The 20,550-nt window shown below is 42.9% G+C and overlaps 1 protein-coding gene across 1 annotated transcript in view; it reads right to left on the bottom strand.

The window, feature by feature from the left end:
* The window catches only part of ZNF653 (zinc finger protein 653), a 31,204-nt gene extending 12,142 nt beyond the window's left edge, over window positions 1-19,062 (bottom strand). Inside the window, exons 1-11 of the mRNA XM_042452161.1 lie at window positions 18,925-19,062; window positions 18,172-18,382; window positions 17,073-17,493; window positions 14,374-14,597; window positions 11,758-11,815; window positions 10,889-11,037; window positions 9,950-10,055; window positions 8,731-8,878; window positions 8,059-8,065; window positions 5,335-5,633; window positions 2,913-2,956 (exon numbers count right to left, since the gene is read on the bottom strand). Of these exons, the coding sequence (XP_042308095.1) occupies window positions 2,913-2,956; window positions 5,335-5,633; window positions 8,059-8,065; window positions 8,731-8,878; window positions 9,950-10,055; window positions 10,889-11,037; window positions 11,758-11,815; window positions 14,374-14,597; window positions 17,073-17,493; window positions 18,172-18,291 (1,576 nt within the window). The 5' untranslated portion in view covers window positions 18,292-18,382; window positions 18,925-19,062. The remainder of the gene's footprint in view (window positions 1-2,912; window positions 2,957-5,334; window positions 5,634-8,058; window positions 8,066-8,730; window positions 8,879-9,949; window positions 10,056-10,888; window positions 11,038-11,757; window positions 11,816-14,373; window positions 14,598-17,072; window positions 17,494-18,171; window positions 18,383-18,924) is intronic.
* Window positions 19,063-20,550: the final 1,488 nt, after the last annotated feature.

Genomic DNA, 20,550 nt, shown 5'->3' with positions numbered 1-20,550 from the left:
AACATTGTGCCTGCACAGTGACATCCAGCAGAGCTACCTTGAGTGGCCCACACATGCACATGCTGTGATGAAGACACTTTGCACATAAATTAACTCTGACTTGAATACTATTATTGAGACAGGTCTAATGGATAACTGTGGTTGCTGCTTGTCCTGTATTACTGGGTAAGTTTCAATTTGTGCAGCCTAAAGATGTGGACAAGATCTATGGATCAGTGAGAGTCACCACATATATACTGGATCCTTGCATTTTCTAGCTTCTGAAAGTAACTAGAGGAAGACCGGCCAAGTGAGCAAGGGGAGTGATGAATGTCTTGCTACAGCAAGAGAAGTTTTCATCCTTCCTAAATGAGGCTGGGATGAGGCTGTTAGTAAAATAAAAAAGCCTCCCTGGATTCCACCACTCTGAATAATTATCAGTCAGTCTCTAATATTCCATTTTTGGGCAAGGCTCTGAAGTGTGTGGTGGCCTCCAACTACAGGAGTTTCTGGATGAGATGGATTATCTGGATCCATGTCAGTCTGGTTTCAAGCCTCGCTATGGGACAGAAACTGCTTTGGTCGCCTTGGTGGATGACCTACTCAGGGAACTGTACAGGGGGAGTGTGTCCCTCTTGGTTCTGCTGGACCTCTCAATGACTTTTAATAACTTCAACCATTGTATCTTTCTGGGGTAATGAAATGTTCCAGTCTTTCTTGGAGGGGCAAGAAAGGACAAACTCAGGTGGTGCTGGTGGACTCCTGTCTGATTCCTTGACCATTGAGGTGTGAGGTCCATCAGGGTTCTATTTTGTCCTCCATGCTGCTTAACATATATATGAAAACACTTGGAGGTCACCTGGAGTTATGGGATGTGGTGTCACCAATATGTTGACGACACTCTACCTCTCCTTTCCATCTGATTCTAAGGAAACTGTCTATATCTGAACCAATATCTATCGTCAGTAATAGACTGGATGAGTTCAAAAAACCTGAAACTTAATCCAGACAAGACAGAGGTTCTGCTGGTCAGTCAGAAGGCATATCAGGGAATAGGGACTCTGCCTGTGCTGAATGGTGTTACACTTCTGTGGAATTACGGCTTGGGTGTTCTCCTGGACTCAACTTTGAACCTGGCTGCCCAGGTTTCAGCAGTGGCCAGGAGTTTATTTGCACAGCGAAAACTGGTGTGCAAGTTGCACCCATTTCTTAAGATGTGAGATCTGGCTATGGTGACACATGCCTTGATTATATCCCATTTGGACTACTGTAACATACTCTCTGTGTAGCTGTCTTTGGAAACTGTTTGGAAATTTCAGCACATCCAAAATGCTGAGTTCTGAATGCTGACCAGCACCAGTTATAGCAAGCATGCATAACTCCCTTGTTAAAACAACTTCACTGGCAACCAATTCATTTCTGGACCCAATTCAAAGTGCTGGTCTTGACTTACACAGCCTAATAATAATAATAATAATAATAATAATAATAATAATAATAATAATATCATCATCATCATCATCATCATCATCATCATCATGCCTCTCCCTTCTGGGATCTAGGTGGGTAACAGCAGTCCAATAAATCAGATATACAGACAATAATAAAAATTCTCTAATTCCCTTAACCTTCCCTCCTTCTGCTAAAAATTACACATAAACATCAAGATACAATACAATATCCCCAGTACAGTGTACTTAGTTACAAATTTTGTAACTGAGGATTGACACAGGTCGAAGTATTCCAAGAGACCTTCAGGAGAGGTGGTGAAAGAGTGAATGGATCAATTTGGTTAGTCTGGAAAGGCCCGACGGAAGAAATCCATGTTTATCGCCTTTTTAAACGCCTCCAAAGGTGTAATACGGTGGATCTCTTCCAGCAGGTCATTCCATATTTTAGGAGCAGCAGCTGAAAAGGTCCTCTGGGAAGTCACCACCAGCCTGGTTTTCTTTGTCTGGAGTAGGTTCCTCCCAAAGGACCTGAGTGCGCGGGAAGGATTATATGGGAAAGGCGTTCCCTCAAGTATGTACCTATATGGCTTAGGTCCAGACTAACTTAAAGACCAGACTATTTGAAATACCATATCTGCCCATACAAACCTTCCAAGAACTCTATGATCTTGGTCCACAATCCTCACAGGCTCAGTTGGTGAGGACATGAGAGAGAGACTTCTCAGTGGCTGCTGCCACCTTCTGGAATTCTTTTCTACAGCTAGGCTAGCTCCATCTCTGCTTTCTTTTTGGCAACAAAGACATTTCTGTTTAAGAAGGCTTTTAATGGCCTGTTACAGACAGGCCAAAATAAAGCTGCTTCGAGTCACTTTGGAGGTATGGTATTTCAATGATGCATGCATCCTAAGAGTCCAAAACCCACACCAAAGCCATGCTCCAGTCCTAGGACTGCTGGATAAAATAGGCTTCTGATGAACTTTTAATGATGACTGGGCTTCTAATGAGCTTTTAAGAACTATCATTTGTACTGAACAAACTATTTTCCCTATTAAAAACGTTCAATGCTTTACATGCCAGGTTAGGCTGTGCAATACTCCAATATCCAATATCTTCAGAAACCCTTGTTCTGAAGCTCATGCAAGTGATCCTTTCTAGCCTTTGCAGTGAAGATCATTCAGTCAACATCATACAGTGGTGCCTCGGGATACGAAATGATCGGGTTACGAAATTTCCGGGATACGAAAAAGTTGGATTGGCAAAAACTGTTTCGGGTTACGAAATATTTTTCGGGTTACGAAATTCATTTCGGCGCAAAATTCAAATGCTGCAAAGTGCAGCTATAGGCTTTCCAGTGCTAACGGAAAAGTGTTTCGGGTTACGAAATTTTCGGGTTACGAAAGGAATGGCGGAACGAATTAATTTCGTAACCCGAGGCACCACTGTACATTCTTTCAGATTTATCAATAAAATACATGTACTTACTTTTCTTTCGCTGTGGCTCATATGGCATCTGTTCCCATGGTTTCCTGTGAGTAAAGAAATGGCAGTATATTTTATTTATTTATTTGCTTAATCTATAGCACCCCTCCCCCCACTTCCCTATATACTGCAGCATTCATGAGGTCATCAGGGACAGATGCAATGGTTTGTTTCCCAAAAATGGCCTAATCTCAACAAGACAAACATGGAAGGCTTTGAAGAGTCTCTTCTCGCACAATTTCTATGGCACAGTAATCCATTAATATTCCCATTAACAGAGAGGTCGAGGAAGCTGAGAAATGAGAGTGCCCTATACAAAGCCTCGCAGCTGATCAAAGACAAATCACCATTTTGCTCTCTAGTCTCTGAGTAGGAAAAAACCTGAAGGATGGGAAATCTGAAACATCTAATCATGCTTCCCATCCCTTCTCCTCACAGTCTCTGCAATTAGCAAATAAGAGCCCCACTGAAAACATTATGAATGCACTGACTTTTGATCTTTGACTTTAAAACATGATTTCTAGCACCTATATACACAAAAACATTCCAAGTTGTTTGTTTAGGTTTCTGTTTGTTTGTTCAAGCAGAGTTTTTGAGATTTTTGAGAACAACAAATATTAGGCACTTTCAGAACATCTTATTTGCATGAAATATGTATGTTCGACCTAAGTACGAAGTCTGTAAAAGTTCAATTTCTATTTGGGGATACTTTCGGAGGTTTCAGATGCAGCATATCACAGGTTACCCTGGTAGCTGCTAATAGATGACTATGGAAAAATCCACATTATGACATTAATGTGATTCATTCAAGATTACCAATTTCATTTTGATCTACTCTTGCATAGCAATGACCATGCTGCATACAGTCGTGTACAGTCATCCTTTTCCTTATGCGGGGGATCCATTCTGGACTCCCCCCCCCGCGTAAGGGAAAAAACAGATGCTCAAGCCCCATTCAAATGAATGGGGCTTGCACCCGTGGTGGTGCGGTGGTGGCATGTGGGGCACATGCCATGGGAGCACATGCTATTGTTTTCCTCCCTTCCTTCCGGCGCGGAAGTCTCCCTTCCTTTTGACGCGGCTTCCAGCATATGCTGAAATATTCCTACAGCTTTTGCTACTACTCATCCTGCAGCTGTGTTACTTGATTACAGGACCTCACAGGGATAAAAGGGACTGATGACAGGCCTAACAGAAGGAGCAGTAGCCTTCCATGCCAGACCCCTCTCAAAACACACTGATGTGATTCCTTACCAGCACAGCCTTATGCATATTTACTTAAAGATGTTTTCTCAAATGTGGCTTTCTCCCAAAGCAGTGGCAGCTGATGGTTCCCATGTCGGTGAGTGCCAAATCCATTCCAGGTTTCGATCCAGGGTTTAAAGGAGTTTCCCCTACTCTTGAATCAATTCAGCACCCTGGGCAGCACCTTTAAAGCTAACCAAAATCTGGAATTGATTCAGTGCCCCAAAGACATGGGAGCAACAACCTGCCACTGCTGCTCACCCTGCTACTGAAATCTGTACACTTAAAGCTGTATCAGTACTTGCACAATAATATGGATTGCTAGCAATATGGACTCTGCTACTTTCATCACTGTTGTTCATGGGCCCCAACAGATCATTATGCTCCTCCAAGCCCTTCAGGGTCTGGTGTGACTGGTGCTGCACTGGACTGTGAAGCCAGCTCTCCCCCACAGCAGCTGCCAAGGAAGGATTTAGGCTCCAGTGAGGCTGCTGGGAAAGTGGGAAAGAGTTGGAAGAGTCCAGAAAGGCCATCCAGTCCAATGCCCTTCTGCCATGCAGGAATACAGAATCAAAGCACCCCTATTGACAGATGGCCATCCAGCCTCTGTTTAAAGACTTCCAAAGAGGGAGACTCCACTACACTCCGAGGAAGGAGAGTGTTCCACTGTCAAACAGCCCCTACTGTCAGGAGGTTCTTCCTAATGTTGAGGTGGAATCGCTTTTCCTGTAGTTTGCATCCATTGTTTGCTCTAGCAGCTGTGCCACTCTCACTGGCACCTGGGTGGCAACCTCCCTCTGGGGTGTCACTTGGAGGGATCAGCAGCCCCTGCCCCTGCCAGAGCAGCCACTCCCTGGCAGCCCCTCCCCCCAGCCTCGCCCAAGGAAGAAGATCCAGGATGTGAGCCATCCAGGGCAGAGATCCACTGGGCAGGAAGGATTGGGAAGGAAAGAGGGAGGAAAGGAAGGAGAGAAGAAAAGGAGGAGGGAGGGAAGGAGAGCAGGAGGGAGGGAAAGAAAAGCGGGAAGGAAGGATGGAGGGAAGGAAGGAAGGAAAAAGAGAATGATGGACAAAGGCAAGGAGGGATGGAAGGAAGAAGGAAGGAAGGAAGGAGAGAAGGGAAGGAAGGATGGAAGCGTGGCTGGGGAAGGGCCCTCCCCCTCTCCCTGCCTCCGCTCACCCTCGTCTCCCTGCCCGCTGCTCCCTCTCGAGCTCCAGGAGGTAGGCGGCCAGCTTGGCGTCGCTCCACCCGCTCCGCTGCCGGAGGTCGACCCAGGGCCCGTGGGACTCGCCCAGGTAGACCCTCCGCACGTCGTACTTCTTGCGCGACTCCAGGCGGCGCCGGACGCGGTCGGACTCCGTCAGCCGCGGCCTCCCGCGCGCCTTCCGACCCAGGCGGGCCTTCCGCGGGCCTCCTCCTCCTCCGGCGCCCGCCTCCTCCTCCTCCTCGCCTTCCTCCTCCTCCTCTTCCTCCTCGGGCTCGCCGCCGCCGCCGCGCTCCGAGTCGCTCATCCCCTCCAGGTTTCCAGCGAAGTCTTCTTCGCGGAATGAAACCCTTCCGGAGAAGCGGTAGCGGCGGCGGCGCACGGCAGTGACGTCAAACGCTGCGACGGCTGCGCACGGCAGTGACGTCAAAGGCCGCGACGCTTCCCTGAGGAGCCGCTCTAGCCGGACGGATTCCATAGAGACGAGAGAGAAAAAAGCCTTTACTGTACTGTACTTACTTAGAGCCCGCTTTTCTGTCAAGGACAATCGAAACGGCTTACAGTTGAAAATCCATACAACCCCATTCCATAGATACGCACACACACACAGTACACCACACAAGTATTAGATGTGTGTGTGTGTATATATATATATACACATACATACATACATACATACATATATATAGAGAGAGAGAGAGGAGGGTGCAGGAGGAATATTACTGTTGTTTGCCATCAAGTAGTTTCCGACTTATGGCGACCCTATCATGAGGTGTTCTTGTCAAGAATTGTTCAGAGGAGGTTTGCCATTTCTTTCCCCTTGAGGTTGAGAGAGAGTGACTTCTTTCCCAAGGTCACCCAGTGGGTTTCCATGGTCAGGTGAGGATCCAGTTGCTCCTGAGCAGGCGCACTGAAGCAATGGACATGTTTTGATTCATCGTTCTCTGGATCATTCACTTGTTATGTTCTAAATCCAGTAACATCAAAAATCCACCAATCAGTGATACCTTTATGGGGCCAGCCAAAATGCACAATATACATGTTGCAAGCTTTCAAAGCTCCACTGGCTTCTTCATCAGGCAAGGTGTTAATAACCATACAGGAGAAAAATGGAAGAAGTTAGTCCTAGGCCTGCATTTTGTGCTTTCTGTTCTCAGTTCAGATGGCATGGAGGGGCATTTCTTGCAGGCTGGCACCTCCTCCTTCTGGCCATGTTGATACTGGGAGATTCTCAAAGCCCAGGAAATTTAACATCCATTTGCAAAACCTTTGCAATCCAATATATCTCCATCCTTTATGAGGCAACAGGACCCTTTGTTAGGCAGAGGACACTGAATTTCTCAAGAAGTCTTCATGCTTTTGCATCAGGAAAACTTCTGGTGTTGAAAGTGAGAAGTTGGTAACATGAGCTTCTGTAGACATGAGCCTACTTACGCAAATGCTTTTGGTGGAGTGGAAAACCCAGAGACAGACAGATCCCATGCATCTGAAAAAGTAGGCTCAAATCTATTTATCACCTGGAATACTGTGTCCAGTTCTGGGCCCCATAATTCAAAAAGGATGTTGAGAAGCTAGAGCATGTCCAAAGGAGGGCAAACCAAATGGTGAAAGGCCTGGAAACCATGCCCTATGAAGAGATGCTTAGGGAGCTGGGGATGTTTAGCTTGGAGAACAGAAGGTTAAGAGGTGATATGATAGCCCTGTTTAAATATTTGAAGGGGTGTCTTATTGAGGAGGGAGCAAGCTTGTTTTCTGCTGCTGCAGACAACAGAACCCAGAGCAATGGATGCAAACTAGAGGGAAAAGATTCCACTTCAGCATTATGAACTTCCTGACAAGAGGAACTGTCCAACAGTGGAATACACTCCCTCAAAATATGGTGGAGACCCCTTCTTTGGAGGCTTTTAAATAGAAGCTGGATGACCACCTGTTGGAGGTCCTTTGATTGTATGTATATTCCTGCATGGCAGAATAGGGTTGGAGTGGATAGCCCTTGAGGTCTCTTCCAACACTATGGTTCTATGATCTCCACACCCACAAAGTTTTCCATTCCTATAGACATTCTCACACAGAGACTGCTATTTAAGTGTATTCTTGTACTGTCCAATCTACTACAAACGCTCATGCTGCCAAGGTCTATCATTCAGTTAGTCTCAAAAGGTGCTGCACGTTCCTTTTGCATACTGATTTTCTAGACTAACATGACTATGCTTTTGAATAAATGTAAATAATAATTCATAGCTTCCCTATTTGCTACTATAACTGTTCTCTTCTTCCAATAACCTTTTTGCATTTCTAGTTCCTAGGCACTTATTTTACATTTATGGGACTGAAAAAAGAACTTTCTAAGGGAAGCAATGGAAAAACACATTTTTTAAAAAATAAAATTATTGCTGTGATTGGGAAGCAGGTGTTTCCCCAGCATTAAATGATTCTTACAAGTTTGCGCTAAATGTAGCTCATCTTGAAGCGGGAATCCAGCCATCAGCCACAAAATAAAACTCGAACATTTTAACAATTACGCATCTATAATTCGAATAATTTCATGAATTGTCAGAGTTCTGTGTTTGCTCATGGTCCAAAGCCTGCCTTCTTTCATTTTTTGAAATTTAACTTCACAGAGACATACAAGACACTTGAGATTTATTAATTTATTATGTCAGATGTTGTAATATGAAGACCACTTTTCCACCTTTAACAATGCTTCTGGAAAGTAGGAACGAAAGGAGCATATGAAAGAATCATTTCACAATTTTTCTCCCCCCAGCACTTACCAGCTTTTCAGGCAAAAGCTCACAGGACAAAAATCACTAATTTCAGCTCAGTCTTAAGAGGAACAAAACCTCATTTTTTTCTAGCTGTCAGGACAGTCAAGATAAGAAATGATCATTGTCAAATAATGCAGAGCATTTCACTTAAAAGGCTGTTGTTTAAAAAGGCAGGAGAAACAGCCAATGGTAGGTGTGTTCATGAGCGAAAGTGAGGCAAAAGGGAAAGTAGGGTAAAGAGCAGTGGCCTCAGACAACTGAGAGAACAGCAAAGGTTAAAACTGTGCTGGTACCAACTCAGTTTGCGAATACTCAGTGTCAAAGTACTGCATTTGGAAAAGAAGTGCCTTGTTTGTGAAAACCAATATCCTTGATGCAACCACACTCGTTTAGGATTGAACCTCAAGTGGCACACACCAGTTCAAGGAATTATTACACTAAACCTTTGGAACTAAAAGCACAATCATGAAATTATGTTCACTAAACATTGTATCACCATCTAAACTTAAGACGTGATCAGCATATGCTCAAAATTCCTGGTTGAAGCGCTGACCTTGTGCCATCTCCTCTTCACTGTTATCATCTGAGTCAGGGCTTGATTGCAGCTCCCGAGGCCCAGGTGTGAGGCGGAACACAACCGGTATCTGACGCAAAATTGGGTTTGTCTCCTGAAGGCCCACAATCCACTTGGCCAAGGTGGCCTGCTCCCCTGCCCCTGCCATACACATGGCAAATACAGGGCCCTCCTCAACTACAAGGGGAAGCAAAAGGAGAGGCATCATCATTTTCAGGTAACAAACCACAAAACCAAATCCAGACTCAGAACAAAACCAAAAATAGCCCAGCAAGATTGGTACCAAAGAGCCTGCCTGCAACACAAGCCAAGAAAAACCCCACACAACAGTCAGAGGTAGGAACACAAGCATTCTAAAGACTGTCCTTTATTCTGCAACTGTCACATTTTTAAAAAAATCAGCAACAGCACTTTCCCTTGCTATGCATGAGATTCTGTGTAGAATCTGAGTTTTGAGACTCCAAGTGTTTAGAAAGGCTCTTATGGATGGGTAGGGAAGCAACTTCCACAGAACACTGTGCTCAAAGAAAGCATTCTGCATGTATGTTCATGTGTAAGTGTTGGCCTATGGAGCCCTAAACAACAAGATATCTGAAAGATAGCCTCCTCCCATATAAACCTACCAGAAATTTGAGATCTTTAGAGGAGGACCAGTTGTGTTGTTAACACTTAATGAAGTTAGACTGTGAGTACATGTAACAGGACTTTCTCTGTAAAAGTGCCTCAGCTGTGAAACTCTTTATCCAAGGAGGTTATGTTGGCCCCATCTCTTTTAAGCTCCTGATAGGTAGCCAAAACATGGCATTCTGTGTTTTAAATTGCTGTGTTAACTGTTTTAAAACTAGAAACTAGGATTGTTTTAGGCTGCTTTTAAGAATGTTTAAAGAACAATTTAATCATTTCAAAAATGTTTTAATCTTTGTATTGTATTGTATTGTTTGTTTATCACTTCAGCAGCCCTTGTGGGCTGGGAGGCAATACAGAAATACTTTAAACAAACGAACATCTAGCCTAACTCCACATTTCTAAATCTACTACCTTCACAGCAAGGGCAGGTTCTAAGAGCAGCTCAGAGGTTATTGTCAATGGAAGACAAAGCAAATGTTGTGTTATTAATATTGCTACGCCCATCCTTTTAATGCTTTGAATAATTTCATCCTGCTAAGAATTGTTTCTTTCCTGGGTTCCCATTGCTGCCAAACTGATAAAAGAAAAAGTACCTACACAAATGACAAGTATGGTGCCTACCTTCATCAATATCAAAGTCCATGTCATCCCACATGTCCCTTTCCAAGTCAATATCCAAATGCATGGGGTAGTAAAAATTTCTCTCTGGGTCAATAATTTCTTCCTTCTGTGAATAAAAAGAAGATGAGCACAATAAGCCTTGGTCCAGGCCTTGGAGGTAGAGAGGAACTGCTGGACCTCTTACCCTTTCCCTCCACCACTCCCTTCTCCTTCTGTGTCTTGTCTTTTTAGATTGTAAGCCCGAGGGCAGGGAATCGTCTAACTAAAAAGATTGTATGTACAGCGCTGTGTAAATTTACAGCGCTTCATAAATAAAGGTTAATAATAATAATAACTATTTAAATAACCATCAAACTAATCTGCTGTTTCAAGGAAGTCTTCACATCCCAACAAGAAAGCTCCAATGAAGAGGAAAATCAGATATCTTCTCCATCCCACTGGAACTAGATGCTTCAGATGATACTACAGAACAAAGACTTAAGAGTAGTGTCTTGCTATTTTCTCATTTCAATAAATACCAACACACATCCAAAGCATGGTCTGGCTTATCCATGCTGACACCCAGTGCTTGGACTAGCCTTCTTGAAACCTGCTTAAATATACTCATAATTCCTTCAGCATACAGTATATGTTTATTGCTAGATACATCCTTTAGTGAAGATGGGAGGGAGAAATGCAGCCCTAACAACTTTTTTGTTCCCCTGGCGATATAGGCAGGACTTTGCTGGAAGCCTCAAGAATAGCAATTCACATTTAAATAGGTTGCAGCACCATTTTAATATTTTTTTAAAACTGTTTTTTTTACAAAGTAGAAGTAGACTTTCAGAGTGTCTTTCTTGACAGCCTGTACAGACCTAGAGAAGTCCAGGGATAGAAACTGGCTCCTGGAGCAATTAGAGTTGCCCATCCCAACTGAGTGGGAAAGGGCAGATAATTTACCCTTTCTTCTGCAGGTAACAGCTCTGCCCTCAGCACATAGTAATAAACACATGTCTTCTTGAGCCACAAGTGGAAGGGACCCTCTACAAATACCGGCCTGTCTGGATTGTGATGAGCCAAGAGCGACTGCTGGTCAGGGCTCTGGATTCCTAAAAGGGTCAGAGAAGAGAGACAAACAGAACATATTATAAACCAAAGGCTACCCACCACAGTAATATAATAGAAATGGCATAGAAAAAAGACCTGGGGGAGAATGCCACCAACACCCTAGTATGTGAGGCTTCTACAACCAATGCTACCTGTATTCCAAAATGCTGAGCAGAGCTCTCATCAACTAAAGAAAGTTGAAATCATTACATAACTTGTTTTTATTGTTTGTGAAATAAGAATACAAAGCAGGCAAAAGGTGTCTGCTAAAGAATTTAGAAACCAGCAACTAGCATTGTCAGGTTTCTGATAGGTCAACTCTGGAACTTCTAGACTGCTTCAGTAAATGCCACACTTTCCTTCTGACCCCTTACCACCTCTTTTCTTACCAAAGTAATCTCACAGCACAAACACTGTAACTTTAAGAAATTCTGTAAATTATTGTTTTGATTTCCTCAATACAGTATTTTTCCCATTACACAACACTGTCATCTGTTTACTTTTATTTTGAGTTTTTAAAAGAGGTGTTGAGGAACCTAACAAATCTGGAACATTACCTCTGAGCATTAAAGTACCACATATAAGAAAAATAAGAAGCAGAGGAGACAGAAAATACACGTAAACAAAGATGCTTATCATAGGACTAAGTTCACTTTTAAGACAGAGAACTTAGTCCTATAACACAGGATTATCCATGGAATGTGATCCAAAGAGGTTAGTACCTACGATGTGTGGATGGTCAATAGATTTCCCAGAGTCTGATATCTCCACATGGGGCAGCTGTAAGGATTAAGACAGTTTTATTATTAACTGAGACTTCATTATGCAGCCAAAGAGTATTCCCCAAATGTATGATAATACAAAGAGTTTAGCCTTATAGCTGTAATAAATCTGAAGGACATCCATCTAATCCAACTGAAATGCATCAAATTAACTGGAAGCATGTTTTTAATATCTTGTTTTCAGCTATGGAACTGAAGAAGACCAGAAGACCCTTTAATTATAGAAGCAGAGAAACTTTCAGCCCACCAGTTGCTGTTTAATTAATTAATTAATTAACATTTCCTTCTTTCTGCCATCATGAGAAAAAGGGTGGCATATAACATTTTAAAAGCACACTTTTTAAAACTGTTATTACAAAAATTAAAATAAATTTCTATTTTAAAAAACATAAGTTAAACACAGTTAAAAACAGCGTTAGAAACATAATTAAAAGATACTTTAAAATGTAATAAAATAATCACATCAAATAGGTTATTCAAATTATCTGGACCCAAGACATGTAAGGCTTTAAAGGTCATAGCCAGCACTTTGAATTCTGCCCAGAAATGGACTGGCAGACGGTAGGGTTATATGGCCTCTATAACCTGGCCCCATTAGCAATCAGGCCACAGCATTCTGAACCCACAAAGTATCCAAACAGCTTCCAAAGACAGCCCCACACAGAGTGTGTTACTGTAATCCAAATGGGACATAATCAAGGCGTATGTCATCATAGCCAAAATGATGTCTCAAGGAATGGGTGCAGCTGCTACACTAGTTTTAACTGTATAAATGAATCCAACCTGGGCATCCAGGTTCATATTTGAGTCCAGGAGCACATCAAAGCTGCAAAACGGAGATTACTGGGGGAATATAACCACATCCAACACAGGCTGAATCTTGATTACCTAATCTGCCTTTTGACTGACCAGGAGCACCTCTGTCTTGTATAGATTAAGTTTTCATTTGTTTGCCTTCATCTAGTCTATTACTGCCAGCAGACATTGGTTTAATACAGAGACAGTTTGCTTGGAATAGGATGGAAAGTTAAAATAGAGTTGAGTGTCAACATGCTGCTGGCTTCCAGCTCAAAAATCCAGATAACCTCTCCCAGTGGTTTCATGTAGATATTAAACAGCACAGGGCACAAAACTAAACCCTGAGGGACCCACAGACCATTGGCCCTGGGATTCAACAGGAATCCCCAGCACCACCTTCTGAGTTCAATCCCCTAAGAAGGACTGGAACTACAGCAGAACAGAACCTCCAGGTCCCATCCCAGAGAGGCGGCTCAGGAGACCATGGTCATTAGTATCAAAAGCCACCAAGAGGTCCAGCAGAACCAACAGGGACACACTAATCCTGCCTGCTCAGTGTAAGTTATCCACCAAGACAACCAAAGCTGTCTCTGTCCCATACACAGGTCTGAAGCCAGATTGAAATGGAGCTTGATGATCTGTTTCATCCAGGGACCCCCTGGAGCTAGGAGGCTACCACACATTCCAGATCCTTGCTCAAAAAGGGAATATTGGAGCTTGGTCAGTAGTTATCCAGTGTAGCCAGGTTCAGGGATTTTAAAAAAACAAACAAACCATATTTTTCACTTGGCTTAGTCACCAAAGCTTCTTTTAGGCAGGATAGAACTCTACCCTGCTTCAATGAGACATTCAGTACTCCCATTACCAACTCAGCCAGTCCCTCTTTGGCTGTTTTATAAGGCAAAAAAGGCAAGAGTCCAGTGCACACTTGGTGACTCTCACCACCTCTCCAAGGATCCTATCCACTTCTTCAGACTGCTCAAATTGAAATATATCCTTTAACCTATTGGATATAGCCTGCTTGCATCCTTCTACTAGCATGACTGGCTGAGCAAAATAGAAATTGTTTGTTTAAAACATCATCTTTTATTCCTCTTAAAGGCAAAATTCCTAAGCCAAAAATAAAACATGGCTTATGATCCTGGCTTCTAAAAGGAACCAACCAGGAGCCCAATTTTGGATAAGAAATATTTTTGGAGGAGCCAAGTAGGAGCAAATGGTTGTGTGCATGAACTCCAAGATCATTCACAATAAGCCAGGGCTCTCCAGTCATTCTGGTAATTATATCTGCATGCCTTGTATGGACCACAAAGAACAAATTTACTTCTTATTGAGCAACTAGCAAAGATCCTGTGTACATGTCTCTCCTTCTATTGCTGGAATTAGAAATGCTGGCTGCTTAAAAAAAAAGAAAAAAGAAAATCATACATTGCTTACACATTTCCTGCAGAAAATATGTATGGTACTAGAGAAGGAGACAGTTCTGACACAAATCTGGAACTAACCGGATATTCCTTAGCTGGTTGAGTCCCAAAATTATGATGATGATGACAACGACAATATGGAGGGCAAGGAAAAGCTTTTCGATTCACTTTGTCACCTCCTCTTCCACATCACCAGTTGGAAAAATGAGAATGAGCAGCTGGAGCAAACTGTCCTTTACCCACAAGTCCTGCCAGCTTATACTGCTGAAAATTAGTCTTCATGTTAAGCTGCAGAGAGAATACAGAACCTCTTGCACCAAGAGCCTTGACTTACTTGATATACTGTAACCCTGGCATCCAAGTCAGCTGCGATCCTCTGAAGACTCAGCCTCGCAAGATCAACTGGGTCCTGAGGCAGAGGATCTGGAACTGGGTAAGGGTTGATGTGCTTGAATTTAGGAAACCAGTACATGAGCCTTTGGTATTTCCTCATAGGATGGCTCTTGTTCCCAAAGATCTGTAGCAGCAGGAACTTTGTCTCCTTGTTTGGCATGACACCTTCAAGGCAAGAGGAAAGATGTACCAATGAACTGAAATCTCTTTTGCTACTCATGATTCAAAGGGAATTAAATAGGACTTCAAATGTGTGGAAATGCGTTTGCAAGCTGCAGTTAGCCAATCTATCAGCAGGGGCCAATTTTAATTGGTGTGAATGAAAGCTAAAGGTATTTAAGGGATTTTTAAGTATTTTAATTTTTTTCCTGTTTCTGCTGGATTGCTGGTATTGATGATTTAGTATTACAGATAAGATAGATTTTACTTCAGAGTTTTAATCAGGATCCAGCAGGGCCAGTATGCTGATAGAGTGGCTTTTTGTCAACAAAAGCAAGGAAGGATAGTAATCCCCCTTCTCTTCTGCAGCCCCCTGTGCCCCCTTCAGACCTAGGCCAGATGTTTGAGCAAGTTTTTGGGAGACATAAAGAGCTATATGGGGCAAGAAGGAGAAAGTCCTATCATGCAGGCAGATGTGCACTAGCATGACACTGGGGTTCACACCAGTGCCAACTGCCTGGGTCTCAAAACATTTTGGGGATGACCCTGGTCTTACCACCCCCACAGGAATGTTTGATAGAAATAAAAGAGAGAGCCTTCCTCCCAGGACCCTGTTGTCATTCAACTAGCAGGCAAAGATTTTTTTTACTAATTTAGGCGTTTAGCTGCTAAATAGCTGAACAAGTGGATGAGAAAGGGCCTTTGTTTTTAAAATTGCTTTTAATTCAACTATGTTGTAATACTGGAATTTGTGAGTAAATATTATAATATTTGGAGGAAAGGGTAAAACTCATTTTTAATCTGGCTGTACACTGTATTGACTCCTAGTTTTGAAATAAGTATATAAATCAAATAAAGAAGGATATTAGAAATTATATGTTTTAAGAATTAGGAAAAGCTGGCCAGGTAAGCCCTGTTCAGACATTTGTCTAAATGCATCAGGGCTCCAGGTGGGTAGATAAACAGGACCACATTTACCGGGGTACCACTGTATATATACTTACTGTATACCTACTGTCCCCTGCTTTCAGCCTCTTCTCTACCTGTGTTCTGCAAAGAAGGTTGAAAGGATGCTCCACTCATTCACTTGAATGCAAGCAGAATGCTCCATGCAGTCAGTAAGGCTGCTTTATCAGGGTCTCAGAACATCTGGAATAGTCTATGTGCATTCAAGTAGATATGAGTAGATTGCCCCCTTCAGACATTGCAGTACAAGACAACAAGGAGAGAGAGGGGGTCAGGGACTGAAGAGGTATGGCCTCACTCCCATTCAGGCTCTAAGGCAAGGATGGGAAAATGAAATGGGGTAGGGATGACTCCCAATTGCCATTTCCATGTTCACTGGGCCAATGTGGAGCTAACAAGGTTGGAAAAAGGTTTGGAGTTTATCCTGCAGGCTTCATGGAGCAGCATTTTGGCTATTTTTGTTCTTTTTCAGGTGACTTTTTTTCACTTGACTTTTTTAACGATCAAGGTTTTTTTTGGGGGGGGGGTCAGGATCAGCTGCAAGAAGAGGCTGGTTCTGTTTCTAGCCTGTGAGCTGTAATTTAGCTATCTTTTTTATAAGACTATAAATTGAGAGCCACAGATAGATGTGGCAATGTGCAGATTAAAAAATAGATTATAACATGGAATAATAATCTAAAAAGATATTTAAGTGGTCAGATGTTTTTGGAAAAGCTAGAGACAGAATTTTATTTATGCTGGGCAAAACCATTAACCTGGATCTCTTTCAAACAGGCTCAAGTGGATATACTAGTTTTCCTATGGCTATTTCAATGAAAAGCCAGCATATTAAGAAGTAGAGAAATCTTGTAGCATCTTTGAGACCAAGTGTAAGAAAGAAGTTGGCAGAATGAGCTTTCATAGACTTCAGTCTACTTCCTCAGATGCATCTGAGAAAGCAGACTGAAGTCTATGAAAGCTCATGCTGCCAACTTCTTTCTTTCAGGTAATCTCAAAGGTGCTACAAGATCTCTCTACATACTGATTCCACAGACTAACATGGCTATATTTTTCAATTTTATCATAATAGGAAGTTTATTCCACTGCAAAAGGACCAGAAACAGAAGAATCAAGAATTATTAGGCTAACCTACTTAGCTATAAGATAGCATCAGCATGTAATAATTCTTATTTCTGATTCTTCTGCACTGTTGTCAGCCATTTTCAGAAACATGGCCATCTCTGAGGAATATAAAACAAAAGTGGTCCAATAACATATAAAAACCAACACAAAGTTCTTCATCACAAGAGAGAATTCCATGAAAATGAAAATATTCCCACAACAATCCATGTAAGTCCAATAAAAAGGTAGCTCATTTACTATTTTATTATATTATATCTTAGTCTCATACAGCACCAAAGCTATTGTCAAGTTCTACAACTAACTTTGCTCTGACTACAACTGTGGAAACTAAAACAGTGCCATGTGGCAATATAGTAAGTGGAATCCTTCTTCTCTCTTTCTCTTTGAACCTACCATAGTTCTCCATCTGCTCAAGTACTTGGATAGCACATTCCTGCTGTCGTGGATAGTGGTTGAACATCCTCTGGATGAAATTGCGAGGCACAAAAACCTCCTTAGGGAAGACATCCAAGATTCTGTTATAGACATTGATGTCCTTCTCCAACCCAAACTCTGGCATCTTCTTCAGAGCTGCATAGATGAATTCCACATGACCCCTGCGACGGATGTCCCTCTTGCAGAAGATGTCTACAGCTTGCTGAAATGTAGCTCTACTCTTTACATCCACAGAAGTTCTCTCAAATAATTCTTCCACAGTCACCAAGGATCGATTAATGGGTTCTCTGTCATTATTTGGGCTGTCTTTGTCAGGAGGGGTGGCTGTGCCAAGAACTGTGCTCATGTGGATGCTCCTCACAGGAACCAGTCTGGAGTCCTAAGAAAGAGAAACAGATAAAAGAACAGGCCTGGCTCAAAAGGATAGCCTCTTTACTAAGTCAGTGGCAGAACAAGAAAGATGGCAGATTGCACCATATGCCATAGTGATGCAGTCAACCTACCTTTCCAAAATTCACTCACAAAACCATCTGCCTGTTTTACACTCATAGCTATCCACCCACCCCTTCCTCAAGAAAAGAAAGCCAAGCGTGAATGTACCACTGTTGCTTCACTGTGACAGCAAAAACTATTTACTGCAACAGTAAAGCAACACAGAACTCCCAGATTCTTAGAAACCATTCTTACTCAATCCTGAAATACAGTGCTCTGAGCATGGATACCCAAGAAGCACCGTAGGACAAAAAGCCCCTTGGCTTTCCATGACAAGGCCATCTTGTCTGGCAACTATTGCTACAATGCCTTTTTTTCCTGAGGAAAGCTAGCAGGCTTCCTCATAGTGAAATCAAGGGAAGTGGCATGGCTCCAACAGGCACAACAAGGAAGGACTGAGCACCTGGATTAACATTTGCTTTAGCTATAAAAATGTTTGATGACAGGCCATGAATGCTTATCATGCAAGGAAAAGCCACCAGGCATCAAAACTGAATCAAAACTTAGAATTAGGCCTAAAAATGTATATGGTTTTGAAGAAAGAACTGTTCACGAACACTTCTACCTGGAGAGAGCCACTTCTCTGTAGTTGCAGGAGATTCCTCTTGGAAACAGTCTGTACCAGGGCAGCACCTCTTCCAACAGACAGCTCCCTGGCCAACAATAATGTCCTCAGACATTTCATGGTGATCAATCTGTTCTTCCAGAATCATAGGAAAACGAGAGGGACCTTCTTGCTGTGGTTGTATTGAAAGGCTGAGTGCCACGCCTATCACCTACTCCCCAAAAGAAGAAATATCAGTGTCAGGAGAAAAAAGTGACTGGGACGTTATTAACTTTCTGTTGTTCCCTCTCCTACACACATACACCTCACGAATGGAGAAAGTATCACCATTCTGCCAGAGCTCACCAGCACACAACATACACACAAACACAGCTACTGCATACACGCCTGTAGAGAAATGCTATAAAATGCCAGCCTAGACATGTTGGGTTTGTTTCTGTTCTGATACTATTTTGAGAACCACCTCAATACATAGAGCTACAGAAAGGAGAGCCAGTGTGGCGCAGTGGTTTGAATATTGGACTACGATTCTGGAGGCCGGAGTTCGATTCCCAGCTTGGCCATGAAACCCACTGAGTGATCTTGGGCAAGAAGTCACACTCTCTCAGCCTCAGATGATGGCAATGGCAAACCTCCTCTGAACAAATCTTGCCAAGAAAACTCCATGATAGGTTCGCCTTAGGGTCGCCATGAATCAGAAACGACTTGGAAGGCACACAGATACACGACACGCTTGTTGCATTCACACGTTACTTTGGAACGCTGCTCTGTAGCAACACTGGTAGAAATAGCCCCTACTACTGCCTCTTCTTTGCTTCGAAATACTAAAACCTCCGCCTTTTCCTGTCCTCCTTTTGAGCAACACAAACTCTCCCAGCCTTGCTCCAGGCTCCTGACCTCACCGACTGGGCGCCGCCATCTTGAAGCTCCCCGGGTGACGTAATCCTTGCAACGCGTCCAATCAGCGCGAGGGTGGGGAGCTCCGCCCCCTGGGGCCTCCAGGCTCCGCCCCCTCGATTGAAAAAACCCATGGCTTTTACATTTACATTCAGCTTTGATTTGTTAGGTCCCTCCCCTTTTCTTGGATGTCCTACTTTTTACAGCACCTTGTCCTCCTTTGCAGTTAGGAAATCTGGTCAGCCTGGGTCAGGATGACCACCAGAGGCCTTCCTTTTCTAGGACATGATGTCCTACATTTCAACCTTCTGTCTAGGGAGGAGTTCCCAAATGTCCTCCATTTTGAGCATGACTGAGAAACAGGAATGTCTTATTTCTGTGTTTTCAGCTTTCACTGGGTCATGTCCTCCCATTTTTCTTCAGTGTCCTCCATTTTGAGCATGACTTGAGATAAGCATGAATTTCCCATTTCCCTGAGTCTTTTTAGCTTTTATCGGGGAATGCTGGACATTTTTCTCCCTTTTGAACACAACGAAGTTGCCAGAATTTCTATCTCTAGGAATCTTTATAGCTTTTATTGGGTCACGTCCTCCCATTTTCCTTCAATGTCCTACATTTGGTAGTGCGTCCTCCTCCTTCTCCTTTATGTTTAAGCCACTTTGGTCCAAAAACACACTGCAGAAATGACCCAGTCTGAGGCCAGTTTACTTGCCCTGGCTCAATGCTAGGGAATCCTGGGAATTGTAGTTTATTGTGGCCCTAGACCTCTCTGACAGAGAAGGCTTAATGTCTCACAAAATGGCAAGTCCAGTCCTTGACCTGTTCATCACATCACTCTTCGTTTCCCACAATCGTCCATTCGCCTCCTCTTCAGGCTACAGTTTCCACTGCCTTTACTCACCAAAGACCACCATTAGTTAAAACTGGATTTACCACTTCATTTTCATAGATGAAGGATTTTTAGTTTTCCACTCCAACAAATGAATCTGAGGAAGTAGACTGAAATCTGCAAAAGCTCCTGCTGCCAACTTCTTTCTTTCAGTCGGTCTCAAAGGTGCTGCAACATCCCTCTATGGACCGATTTTAGAGACTAACATGGCTGTATCTAAATATACTACACTATGGCCTGTTACAGACTGCCAAAATAAAGCTGCTTCGAGTCTCTTTGGAGGTATACTATTTAAATGATACATGGGTCCTAAGAGTCCGGAGGTTGCGCCAAAGCCACACTCCATTCCTAAGCACTGGAGGGCAGTTTTGGTGCAGCTTCCAGATTCTTAGGGTGCATGCATCATTTAAACAGCATACCTCCAAAGAGATCCGAAGCAGCTTTATTTTGGCAGTCTGTAACAGGCCAATATTTTAGTATACTACAGTATACTAAATATTATCTGAGGAAGTAGACTTTAAGTCTAGGAAAACTCTTGCTGCTGCAAGTGTGTCTCAAAGGTGCTGCAAGATCTCTCCACATATTGACTTTAC

Source organism: Sceloporus undulatus, chromosome 2 (genome assembly GCF_019175285.1).
Source record: "Sceloporus undulatus isolate JIND9_A2432 ecotype Alabama chromosome 2, SceUnd_v1.1, whole genome shotgun sequence".
NCBI lineage: Eukaryota > Metazoa > Chordata > Lepidosauria > Squamata > Phrynosomatidae > Sceloporus > Sceloporus undulatus.
The sequence above is the reverse complement of the archived record's forward strand: the minus strand, read 5'-3'. Positions and strand labels throughout refer to the sequence as shown.